The following is a 12962-nucleotide window of genomic DNA, read 5'->3' on the forward strand; positions in this document are numbered from 1 at the left end:
ACTGGGGTAATGGGATTTTGAGATGCAGGGTAATCAACTGCTACCGGGGTAATGGAACTTTGAGATTCAGGGTTAACCACTGCCTTCAGGGTAATGGAAATTTGAGAAACAGTGTCATCTCAGTATGGACATTGATATGTCAACCCATGGACATATCAGGGCTGTGGACTACAGGGCTGTGGGACATAAGGCTATATCAACGATCATACTGTACCCACCCCACCCCAACCCCCCCCCCCCCCCGAGAGCCCCACTCTCTACATCACCTTTTACATACATTCATTTCAGCAATCAGCAAAGGAAATCAGTCACACAGCAGGAACATACTGAAATGCTGTCACCCAAATGTAAAGTGAGCACACCGTGGCTATACTGGACCTGTTCCCGGGGTGTTGGCAGGGCACATACCTTGATACACTCGGTCTCGTTGAAGGGGGGGCAGCTGAAGGAATAGGACACCAGGGTGGGGCCGGACACTGTGGCCGCACACTCATACTTGGTGCACTGGGACACCCACGTTTTTCCAGGCTGGAAGACCACGGACACTTGCACTGTCAGCTTATGTTTACGACAAGGAAAGGGCACACTGCACGCAGACAACATGCCTGCTTTTGTGATTTACTTTAAGATTTGAAACTGTAATTGGGAAAAAAACGTACTGCAACAGAACAGCAGGAATGCGGTTTTATATCTAATATAGTATACAATATACTGTGAGACAATTTATACAACCACTACTACAAGTACTACTACTACTACTAATAATAATAATAATCATAATAACAGTAGTACTAGGAGTAAATAGTAAAGAAGCAGCTCAAAGTGATTCACAGTGGGTAAATGTATTGTAACAAAGTACAAATAATTATCAAACAGATATCATTGCTCTGCTTTTTTTTGTGCACCAGTGGACCTCAATGACCTGTACGTCTATAATGTTGTTTGACAGTTATAATGACATTCTATACCCCAACAGACACATGTGCATTTGCTCTGGGTATACCTTGCTGAGGGAGACGGATCCGTTATCATTCTGATACATGCAGGAGATGTTCCTGCACACTCCACAGCATATGGTCTGGTCATTTGGCGGAATGTATATCTGGTTCTGAAAGAGTCGCAGCAGAGAGACTGAGAAACTGTGCTCTACTGTGGGGTTCCCAAACTGGGGTTCACGGCAACATGGAAAAATATATTCACCATATATTTCTCCATATTTCATATATCACTAATTGTAAACATTTCCATAATGGTCGGCACATCCACGTGCATCATTGTACTGTAATTGTTATTTTTTCTACTGATACCAAATAGCTGAATGCCTCCCTGACATAATGACACCATGATTTAGACAAGCCACTGCCCAGTGCTGCCCAGCCCTATTCCTGGAGATACACTGTCCTACAGGTGTTCATTTCTTCCCGGCTCCAGGGCATTGAACAGGGAGTCCCGTACCGGCTGACAGGGGGCGGAGCAGTTGGTGCTGGAGGTTCGAATGCGGTAGAATCCGCTGTGTGGGTCCAGGGCGCTTGTACACTGCGTGGTGTAGCAGATCCCCTCCGCGCTGTGCTCCACCAGCGTCTGCCCTGGCCTCATCACTCCCCTCACACCGTCCACACACACGGCGTCTCGCTCTGCGCACACACACACACACACACACACACAGTTTCATTCTTTACTGAGGCCCACATTTACAAAATACATTATAAGGGCCCAAATATAATTCAGTAGCATGCTGATATCCTTCATATCCTTGAGTAGCCGAAAGTATAGCAGTAGGATCTATCAAACAAAATGCAGAACAGTGTGAACACACACATACACGGACACGCACGGACACACACACCAAAAACATACATACATGCACACACGCATGCACATCATTATTTCACCCAAACAGTACATAGAGAGGTGTGAACTGTAAATTATTGAATCAGACTTAAACCCACCACACATGTATTTTTTGCAGCCACACTGGTTTTTTGGGTCAGCAAGGAAATCTCTGTCAAGCTGCATGATCTCGCCCTAAACAACAAAAAAACACACACAAATCAAACAAGCTGTCAGCAAACAAGTCATCAATTCACACTGATTTATAAAGTTATACTGGAAATGTACCCACCAGATCACATTTTGGCCTTCGGATAGATTCACACTTGCACTCTGGAACAGACAGGGACACACAGAAACACCTGTGACCGTGTGCTCAATATTTAAACACAAGGCAGACGGCATCAGTGAGGGCAGCCTATAGCCTAGTGGTTAATCAGTAACAGTGTGCAGTGAGGATCAGTAACAGTGTGCAGTGAGGATCAGTAACAGTGTGCAGTGAGGATCAGTAACAGTGTGCAGTGAGGATCAGTAACAGCATGCAGTGAGGATCAGTAACAGTATGCAGTATGCAGTGAAGGTCAGTATGCAGTGAGGATCAGCAACAGTGTGCAGTGAGGATCAGTAACAGTATGCAGTGAGGATCAGTAACAGTATGCAGTGAGGGTCAGTGTGTAGTCAGGATCAGTAACAGTGTGCAGTGAGGATCAGTAACAGTATGCAGTATGCAGTGAAGGTCAGTATGCAGTGAGGATCAGTAACAGTGTGCAGTGAGGGTCAGTGTGTAGTCAGGATCAGTAACAGTGTGCAGTGAGGATCAGTAATAGTATGCAGTATGCAGTGAAGGTCAGTATGCAGTGAGGATCAGTAACAGTGTGCAGTGAGGGTCAGTGTGTAGTGAGGATCAGTAACAGTGAGGATCAGTAACAGTGTGCAGTATGCAGTGAAGGTCAGTATGCAGTGAGGGTCAGTAACAGTGTGCAGTGAGGGTCAGTAACAGTGTGCAGTGAGGATAAGTGTGCAGTGAGGATCAGTAACAGTGTGCAGTGAGGGTCAGTAACAGTGTGCAGTCAGTAACAGGGTGCAGTGAGGGTCAGTGTGCAGTGAGGATCAGTACCAGTGTGCAGTGAGGGTCAGTGTGCAGTGAGGGTCAGTAACAGTGTGCAGTGAGGATCAGTAACAGTGTGCAGTGAGGATCAGTAACAGTGAGGATCAGTAACAGTGTGCAGTGAGGGTCAGTGTGTAGTGAGGATCAGTAACAGTGTGCAGTGAGGATCAGTAACAGCATGCAGTGAGGATCAGTAACAGCATGCAGTGAGGATCAGCAACAGTGTGCAGTGAGGATCAGTAACAGTATGCAGTGAGGATCAGTAACAGTATGCAGTGAGGGTCAGTGTGTAGTCAGGATCAGTAACAGTGTGCAGTGAGGATCAGTAACAGTGTGCAGTGAGGATCAGTAACAGCATGCAGTGAGGATCAGTAACAGCATGCAGTGAGGATCAGCAACAGTGTGCAGTGAGGATCAGTAACAGTATGCAGTGAGGATCAGTAACAGTATGCAGTGAGGGTCAGTGTGTAGTCAGGATCAGTAACAGTGTGCAGTGAGGATCAGTAACAGTATGCAGTATGCAGTGAAGGTCAGTATGCAGTGAGGATCAGTAACAGTGTGCAGTGAGGGTCAGTGTGTAGTCAGGATCAGTAACAGTGTGCAGTGAGGATCAGTAATAGTATGCAGTATGCAGTGAAGGTCAGTATGCAGTGAGGATCAGTAACAGTGTGCAGTGAGGGTCAGTGTGTAGTGAGGATCAGTAACAGTGAGGATCAGTAACAGTGTGCAGTATACAGTGAAGGTCAGTATGCAGTGAGGATCAGTAACAGTGTGCAGTGAGGGTCAGTGTGTAGTGAGGATCAGTAACAGTGAGGATCAGTAACAGTGTGCAGTATGCAGTGAAGGTCAGTATGCAGTGAGGGTCAGTAACAGTGTGCAGTGAGGGTCAGTAACAGTGTGCAGTGAGGATAAGTGTGCAGTGAGGATCAGTAACAGTGTGCAGTGAGGGTCAGTAACAGTGTGCAGTCAGTAACAGGGTGCAGTGAGGGTCAGTGTGCAGTGAGGATCAGTACCAGTGTGCAGTGAGGGTCAGTGTGCAGTGAGGGTCAGTAACAGTGTGCAGTGAGGATCAGTAACAGTGTGCAGTGAGGGTCAGTGTGTAGTGAGGATCAGTAACAGTGTGCAGTGAGGATCAGTAACAGTGAGGATCAGTAACAGTGTGCAGTATGCAGTGAAGGTCAGTATGCAGTGAGGGTCAGTAACAGTGTGCAGTGAGGGTCAGTAACAGTGTGCAGTGAGGATAAGTGTGCAGTGAGGATCAGTAACAGTATGCAGTGAGGGTCAGTAACAGTGTGCAGTGAGGATCAGTAACAGTGTGCAGTCAGTAACAGGGTGCAGTGAGGGTCAGTGTGCAGTGAGGATCAGTACCAGTGTGCAGTGAGGGTCAGTGTGCAGTGAGGGTCAGTAACAGTGTGCAGTGAGGGTCAGTAACATTGTGCAGTGAGGATAAGTGTGCAGTGAGGATCAGTAACAGTATGCAGTGAGGGTCAGTAACAGTGTGCAGTGAGGGTCAGTGTGCAGTGAGGATCAGTAACAGTGTGCAGTGAGGGTCAGTAACAGTGTGCAGTGAGGATCAGTAACAGTGTGCGGTGAGGGTCAGTGTTCAGTGAGGGTCAGTAACAGTGTGCAGTGAGGGTCAGTAACAGTGTGCAGTGAGGATCAGTAACAGTGTGCAGTGAGGATCAGTAACAGTGTGCAGTGAGGATCAGTAACAGTGTGCAGTGAGGGTCAGTGTGTAGTGAGGATCAGTAACAGTGTGCAGTGAGTAACAGGGTGTAGAATAAAGTGGAGGTTTACCACATGTCCGTAGCGGACAGCACTGCTCTGGGACAGCCACAGACACCTGAGACATGCCCTCAGGGCAGTAGATGTCTGCACACCGGTATGGCTCACAAACTGGAGATACAACAACACAGACAAGTCTTTAAAACGGAAGAAAACAGCACGGTGTCTGTGTGAAATATAAATTAGTTTGGGATTTACTTTGTGGGATTTACTGTCTAATATCGTATCACAGAAAAAACAGTGTTCTTCTTCTAACCAACAGATAAAAAGAAGTCTGCAGAAAAGCACACACAAGCATGCATGCACACATACACACAAACACACACACAGACAGACACATGCATACATACACACACACAGACACACACATACACACACACACACACACACAGACACGCACACACACACACACACACACACACACACACACACACACACACACACACACACACACACACACACACACACACACACACACACACACACACACGGCTCAGGCAGTAAGAGCAGTCGTCTGGCAGTCGTCTGGCAGTTGGAGGGTTGCTGGTTCGATCCCCCGCCCAGACTGTGTCGAAGTGTCCCTGAGCAAGACACCTAATCCCTAAATGCTCCTGACGAGCTGGTCGGTGCCTTGCATGGCAGCCAATCGCCGTCAGTGTGTGAGTGTGTGTCTGAACATGGCTCACCACACTGATAGATTGGGCAGCAGAGATCTGTGCTGTTGGCATCTACTGTCAGCACCTCTCCTTCCTGGCAGTCAGGCGTAACTTCAGTGCAGGCTGCACACACTGTGTAACACACACATGCACACAAAATTTAAAAATGTGGATCAATTCAGAGCACGCCGTACAGTTAAACATTTATGGCAAAGCACATAGCCTCCATATTTACTCCCAAAGGACCAGCACCAAAATCTCCAGAACCCACCCTACGGAGGCTCTGCTGGATCAAGCATGAATCAGGCTTAACTCTATATGGGTGTTAACTCTGTGGGTGAGAGTACAGTATATGGAGGGTTGTGTGAGGGTTGTGTGAGGGTTGTGTATGGGCGTGATGGTGACTCTGTGGGTGAGAGTAAAGTATACGGGGGTTGTGTGAGGGTTGTGTAAGGGTTGTGTATGGGCATGATGGTGACTCTGTGGGTGAGAGTAAAGTATACAGGGGTTGTGTGAGGGTTGTGTATGGGTTGTGTGAGGGCTGTGGGGGTTGTGTGAGGGTTGTGTTACGGTTGTGTGAGTGTTGTGTACAGGTGTGATGGTGACTCTGTGGGTGAGAGTACAGTATACGGGGGTTGTACAAGGGTTGTGTGAGCGTTGTGTGAGCGTTGTGTACAGGTGGGAGTGACTCTGTGGGTGAGAGTACAGTATACAGGGGTTTGTTTAAGGGTTGTGTGTGTGTTGTGTGAGCGTTGTGTACAGGTGGGAGTGACTCTGTGGGTGAGAGTACAGTATACAGGGGTTGTATAAGGGTTATGTGAGCGGTGTGTGAGCGTTGTGTACAGGTGGGAGTGACTCTGTGGGTGAAAGTACAGTATACAGGGGTTTGTTTAAGGGTTGTGTGTGTGTTGTGTGAGCGTTGTGTACAGGTGGGAGTGACTCTGTGGGTGAGAGTACAGTATACAGGGGTTGTATAAGGGTTATGTGAGCGTTGTGTGAGCGTTGTGTACAGGTGGGAGTGACTCTGTGGGTGAGAGTACAGTATACGGGGGTTTGTTTAAGGGTTGTGTGAGCGTTGTGTGAGCGTTGTGTACAGGTGGGAGTGACTCACTGCATATGTGTGCCAGGCAGCAGCTCCCCTCAGCCCGGGTCAATATGAGGGTCTGGTCCTCTCTGCAGACGGTGATGTCAGGCTCACAGAGCTCTGGGTCACATTCTGAACCAGCCAATCACACACAGGAATCAAGCATTCGCATCACAGAGAGGAGGGGAGCCTTACTTAGCATGCTCCACACACACCACAGTATAACAGAGGACTGTGGTATAACCAATGACTTTTAAAGTACGGTACTCAAGTTTAACTGTCACACAAAGGACACAATGTATGTTCTGACATCGTGGACTTCCATTACATAAAGCCTTGTCACAGTCTGTGATTATAGATCCACTCACCACACATGTAGTCAGGGCAGCAGGAGTCTTCTCTGTAGTAGGACACCAGCTTCTCTCCGTACTTGCACACGGGGGGGTAAATGTCGCACAGAGTCTGATTGCAAACTACAAAGAGACATAAAGAGACACCTCACGTTGCCATATCAGGTCTGCATTAGGCTACACTCATTGTGATAATCTCAGGTCTATAGAGGAGGTGCCCATTCTCCTCCGGCCGGCCTGGAGTTGCAGGTTAAAGTTGAGGTCATACACTCGCTGGAAAAGCCCCTGTGACCTGAGGAAATTGTGTCTCTGCGCTGTGTGTGGCGCTGAGGGGTTGTATGTTGTACCCACCGCAGGCTTTCCGGGGGCAGCAGCTCTTGTCGTCGGCCAGGCTGACGGTGACCTCCCCGGCCCTCCTGCACACAGGCTGGGGCACGGAGGAGCAGTTGTACTCCACCGGAAAGATGGTGTCGTTGTCACACTTGTACATGCAGCAGCCGTCCAGAGACGCCTTCCATACTTCACCTGAGGAGCGGGGGTTCCCGAAGCTGTCCGTGCAGGCTACACACACATACACACACACACACACACACACACACACACACACACACACACACACACACACACACAGATGTACAAACATATAAACTCAGAGTAAATACTCTGATGATCTCAGGACAAAAGTGAAATTGCAAAACCATGTTTCTTTCTTTCTTTACAATGATGTACACACAAAAACACACAAACATGTGCATACACACAAATGCATACACACACAGGGTACAGTAATGTACACACACACACATAGCGTTCAGTGATTTACACACACACACATAGCGTACAGTGATGTACACACACACACAGGGTACAGTAATGTACACACACAGACACACATAGGGTACAGTAATGTACACACACAGCATACAGTGACGTACACACACACACACACACACACACACACAGCGTACAGTGACGTACACAGACACATACACACAACCACACAGGGTAAAGTGACGTACACACACACACACACACACACACACACACACACACACACAGGATACAGTGACGTACACACACACACACACACACACACACACACACACACACGGGTACAGTGATGTACACACACAGCGTACAGTGACGTACACACACACACACACACAGGGTACAGTAATGTACACACACACACACACACACACAGGGTACAGTGATGTACACACACACACACACACACACAGGGTACAGTGACGTACACACACACACACACACACAGAGCGTACAGTGACGTACACACACACACACACACACACACACACACAGGGTACAGTAATGTACACACACACACAGAGCGTAGGAGGGTGCGTACCGCACTTGCTGGCAGGTATACAGAGGGCGGAGTAGGGCCGGTGGAGGAGCGTGCCCTCGGGACACACACAGCCCTCAGTGAGCCCAGAGCACTCCTCAGGGTCCGAGTCCAGCTCGTGGTTGGGGCAGGTTTGGGCAGTGCAGGCCGGCAGGCACGCCTGGTACCGCAGCTCATCTGGGCAGGAGAAGGCTGCCAGGGGAGGAGGGAGCTCATATTCAAACCGGCTGTCATTCATCTCTGAAATGGACCAATGAAAGGAAGCGGGCGGGGCTTACGGCAGTACTCAGGACTCCTCCACTCGACGCAGATGTTGAATTTGTGACAGGAGGCCGCGTACGCAGCCAGCGCCACACAGGGGTTCTGCACGTACTCCGTGTCACGCACCCACACCTCACAGAACATGGTGGGAGGAACCTGAAGCGGGAACAGAGGGAAAGCACCGTATCACTAAAGAGGAACACCCGTACACCCACCATATCACTAAAGAGGAACACCCGTACACCCACCATATCGCTAAAGAGGAACACCCGTACACCCACCATATCACTAAAGAGGAACACCCGTACACCCACCGTATCACTAAAGAGGAATCGTCCTTTGTTTACTTTGTTGGTAAAGAAGAACGATTTTACACCTTCTATAGTCAAACAATTACAGTGTCACTCTCTCTGTAGGCGAAAAGGGACAATGCCACACTATCTATAATGAGAGAAAGTGTCACTCTCTCTGTCATAAAAAAGAAACACCTTTATTTTTTCATACAATTCTTACAACAATGTTCAGTGTTTATTTATGGAATGATATAGATTACATTACATTATTGGTATTTGGCAGACGCTCTTATCCAGAGCGACGTACAGTTGATTAGACTAAGCAGGAGAAAGTCCTCCCCTGGAGCAATGCAGGGTTAAGGGCCTTGCTCAAGGGCCCAACGGCTGTGCGGATGTAATTGTGGCTACACCGGGATTAGAACCACCGACCTTGCGTGTCCCAGGCATTTACCTTAACCACTACGCTACAGGCCTCCCCTACAGCAGCTCACTGTGAAAGCCCCTCGTGTGGCAGTCGGGTGGTGGCGGCGGTGGACGTACGTAGGCGCGGCAGGAGCCGAAGCTGTGGTTGCTGAGCATGCCCAGGCACTCGGAGCAGTCGGTGGTGGAGCAGTTGAACTCGCGCCGCCGGCTGTGGCTGACGTACACGGTGGTGTTGGGCACCTGCCAGCTATCGATGAAGATCACCGGGTCCTCGCCCTCGCCCACCGTCAGCCCGCTGGACAGGGTCAGGTCGTTGGCCGGGTTACCGTCACAGCAGCCTGCGGGGAGACGGAGAGGTGCATCCGCCGTTTCTGCATCACAGCCTCACCCTGGAAAAATGCTCACGCGTGAGGCGGCCTGCCATTTTAATGACGGCAATTCATCTTCCTGACCGGTGCTCGTGTCTGGTGACAGATCTGCTTGTGCGCCGCATCAAATGAATATTTGTGCCTCTGCTGGTATTTGTGCTGCTACCGGCTGGCTGATCCCGTGTCTAAGCTTCTGCGGCCGCTACCTAGCCCAGTGGGATCTATGCTAAGAACCCCATGTGTGGTATTTGCTGTAAAGCCCTATAATGATGAATACAGTCCAGTGTGGTATGTGCCCCAAAGCCCCATAGTGCTTGGGGCATAGCCTGTATGCAGGCCAGTGTGGTGTATGCCACAAAGCCCCGTAGTGCTGATTAGAGATCAGTGTGGTCCATAGTACTAAATACAGGCCAACGTGGTATATGCTAAGAGCCCCACAGTGCAGAATACAGGCCAGCGTGATATATGGCACAAAATGGTGCACATAGTGTTACATATAGGCTTGTACTGGACATACCGCAGAGCCCCATGGTAGAGAGCTTGTGGCCGTAGCCGTCAGCCTCGATCACCATCATCCCTGTGCTGTGAAACCACTGGATCTTCAGGCCTGCCGGAGTGCGGATCAGGTACATATTTCCGGTGTCCAGAACTTCGTAGCCATACTTCCTGAATCTGGGCTTGGCATACCTGGAGTTCACATACAGCTGCCACAGGCAACACAGAGCTTCTTACTTTAATAACCAGGTTATGCAGAGGTAAAATATGCCTTTTTTTGGGGGAATTAGAAAACATAATTTTATACAGCATATATCTTTCCATTTTCAAAATATTAATTTGAAACAAACAATCTGGTGTTTTTAACTGGTTTTTATATTTCGGGCTGTGTTTCTTATCATGGTTTCTGTTCTTGTTTAGTCTATTACCCGCACACACGTGTCATGTTGCCGGTTCTCTATTTTCTGATCTTAGCATTTGTTAATTTATATGATAACTGAAATGCAAGTTTATGAAATTACAGTGCATGCACGAAAACTCACATAAGAAAGAGGAGGCAGAGAGACTCTTACCCTTCTCTGGAGGCGGTTGATCAGAATTTGATGGGATTTGTGTGTGATGTTAAGAGCTACCAGACACAGGTTGGTGAAATTCCACAGCAGCTTTCATGAGAGAAGCAAAAAAAGAACGACAGCATGAAATTGTGAAAGTGAACATAGAGGCCAGTGAATGCTCTGAGCTGAATGTATTGCCATGCTTGAGATACTCATCCTCGTGATCATGTAATCATGTTATCTGCAAGGCTCACCGTGTCTGAGGTCTGGCACTCCTGCACCTGGATGCTCACGGTCTCGTCGGGAAGTTTGGTCACGATGTATGAGGCTGCCTTAAAGATGGCCACGCTGTTGCCGTCGAACGTGATGACGTTCAAGTCCGGGAACAGGGAGCAGCGGCCTGTGGATGCAGCACGGTCACATTAAACATCATCTGAAACAGATCGGTCCTCCTGTGAAACTAATGGAATGGCCTGCTCGTCAAAACACTGACTGTACCGTTCTTTCCTAGACCGAGTTAAGTGTACTATTACTGTGTGTTTGGCCACAATGGCATTATTAAGTGGCTGTGGATGGAAACATGCACCAGAGAATGACATATTACAGACAGAGAGACAGACAGTTCTGTGATTGTAGTGCTGTTGTTGCAGTTATGTGTGTTTTTGTGCACACGGATGACAACACTCACAGGGACAGTCCCATTGAGGGCAGCATTTGTCTCCATTCAGCTGGACTGCAAATCCCAGGAGACCACAGTTTGGGGGGATGGAGTTGTAGGGGCAGTTCTCTGACTTGTTCAACAGCATCAGCTGCCCACCCACACAGATGTACTTGGTGCACTCATCAATGATCTCTGTATATAGGGGCTGAGAAAGACAACAGTATCAACGGAGACAGTTCCGTCATTTTAGAAGAACGGAGCATACAGGAGGTCAGGGAGACTGACCGTGCATATCCCGGATGAGGGCGTGGCAGCAGTGGTGGTGGTGACCTCAGTGGTGTGTGGTGAAACCGTGGGCGTGGCCGTCTCTGGTGCAGTGGTCCACCAGTGCTCTGTGACGGGGGTGTAGGGCGATGTGGTGTTGGAGGGCAGCGCCACTGTTGGGGTAGGTGCCGTCTCTGTGACCGTGACGGGGGTGGGAGATGCGGGTGCCGGGACAGTAGGCCGAGGCTCAGTGGACGTGAGCCAGTCTGGGGCAGAGGTTTCAGCGCGCTCGGTGGGTGGGGTATCCGTGTGAGGGACCCCCTCAGTGCTGACAGTCCTTTCCGGGGGAGCAGTCGGCAGAGGGATCGTTACCCCGGTGCTTTCTGTAATGGCCACAGGGGGCGCTGTGACTGAGGTCAAGCTGGGCCCCAGAGTGGTGTGGGTTTTTGTGGTTTCTGTTGAGACCGTTGTGGATGGAGTCTCTGTGGTTCTGGTGGTGATGATGGGCCTGGTGGGTCTCTGAGTGGTCGGTGTATGTGTGGTCACAGGGGGTGATGGGTAAACAGGGGGTCTGGTTGCCGTTGGCAATGGCGGGGGACTCGTTGACAAGGAGACTTTCTCAGTGGAACTGCTAACAGTAGAGGTCCGGGCAGTTGAAGTACTGATGGTAGTCGTCTCGGCAGAAGTGACAAGAGGCGCTGGTGGAGAAGGCACGTGTGTTGTTCTGCTCTGTGTGGTCCCAACAGTTGACCTGGTGCTCAGAGGGGACCTTGTGGTGGAAGTCACTCTTGGAGTGCCCCGCTCTGGTGTTGTGGTGGCTGTTGGTCGTCTGGTTGAAACAGTGTGCCGTGATGTAGGTGTGGGTGTTGTTGTCACCGATACTGTAGATGCCTCTGGCACCTCCACTTTCTGAGTGACCGGTGGAGAGCCTGTCGTCCCTGTAAGAGGAGGCATGGTCAATGGCTTGGTGGTAGAAGTAATGAGGCGAGACACAGTCGTAGCCTTTGCAGTGGAGCGAGTGGTGAACGTTTCCCTCTCTTTGGTAGTGGGTGACTCTGTTTTGGCTGTTTTACTTGTCACTGGTGACAGGGTGGTAGCTTCAGGAAGCTTTGTGGTTTTCAGGGTTTCAACTGAAGCTGCCTCAGAGGTTGCCGTAGTGATGACCTTAGAGATGGTCACAGCCAGAGGCCTGGTTATGGTTGTCATGGTGACCTCACTAGTGGCAATGCCCACCTCAGCAGTTGAGCTGGGATACGGGGGCATTGTTAATGGTTTAGAGGTGACTCCTGCAGTGGTTACTTTGTGGGTCAAGGGTGGAGTGGTTGAAACCAATGTGGGGGCTTTAACTGTTGTTGACTCTGTAGGTCTGATAACTGGTGCTGAGGACATCGTTGTGGCGGCCGTTTCGGGAATACTGGAGATCGTTGTCTTTACTGGGGTTTCAGGCAAAGTCGTGAGGGTTGT

General features: G+C 49.5%; 1 protein-coding gene across 1 annotated transcript in view; it reads right to left on the reverse strand.

Moving 5' to 3' along the window:
- Window positions 1–12962, reverse strand: part of otog (otogelin) — a 54980-nt gene that overhangs the window by 2973 nt on the left and 39045 nt on the right. Inside the window, exons 37-55 of the mRNA XM_061245241.1 lie at window positions 12135–12407; window positions 11520–11764; window positions 11262–11439; window positions 10828–10973; window positions 10592–10681; window positions 10042–10228; window positions 9274–9494; window positions 8458–8596; window positions 8183–8371; window positions 7165–7374; window positions 6832–6936; window positions 6491–6595; window positions 5410–5511; window positions 4736–4834; window positions 2123–2163; window positions 1950–2025; window positions 1456–1634; window positions 1004–1108; window positions 409–528 (exon numbers count right to left, since the gene is read on the reverse strand). Coding sequence (XP_061101225.1) covers window positions 409–528; window positions 1004–1108; window positions 1456–1634; window positions 1950–2025; window positions 2123–2163; window positions 4736–4834; window positions 5410–5511; window positions 6491–6595; window positions 6832–6936; window positions 7165–7374; window positions 8183–8371; window positions 8458–8596; window positions 9274–9494; window positions 10042–10228; window positions 10592–10681; window positions 10828–10973; window positions 11262–11439; window positions 11520–11764; window positions 12135–12407 — 2810 coding nt within the window. The remainder of the gene's footprint in view (window positions 1–408; window positions 529–1003; window positions 1109–1455; window positions 1635–1949; window positions 2026–2122; window positions 2164–4735; window positions 4835–5409; window positions 5512–6490; window positions 6596–6831; window positions 6937–7164; window positions 7375–8182; window positions 8372–8457; window positions 8597–9273; window positions 9495–10041; window positions 10229–10591; window positions 10682–10827; window positions 10974–11261; window positions 11440–11519; window positions 11765–12134; window positions 12408–12962) is intronic.

The sequence above is a fragment of the Conger conger genome, chromosome 6, assembly GCF_963514075.1.
Source record: "Conger conger chromosome 6, fConCon1.1, whole genome shotgun sequence".
Taxonomy (NCBI): Eukaryota; Metazoa; Chordata; class Actinopteri; order Anguilliformes; family Congridae; genus Conger; species Conger conger.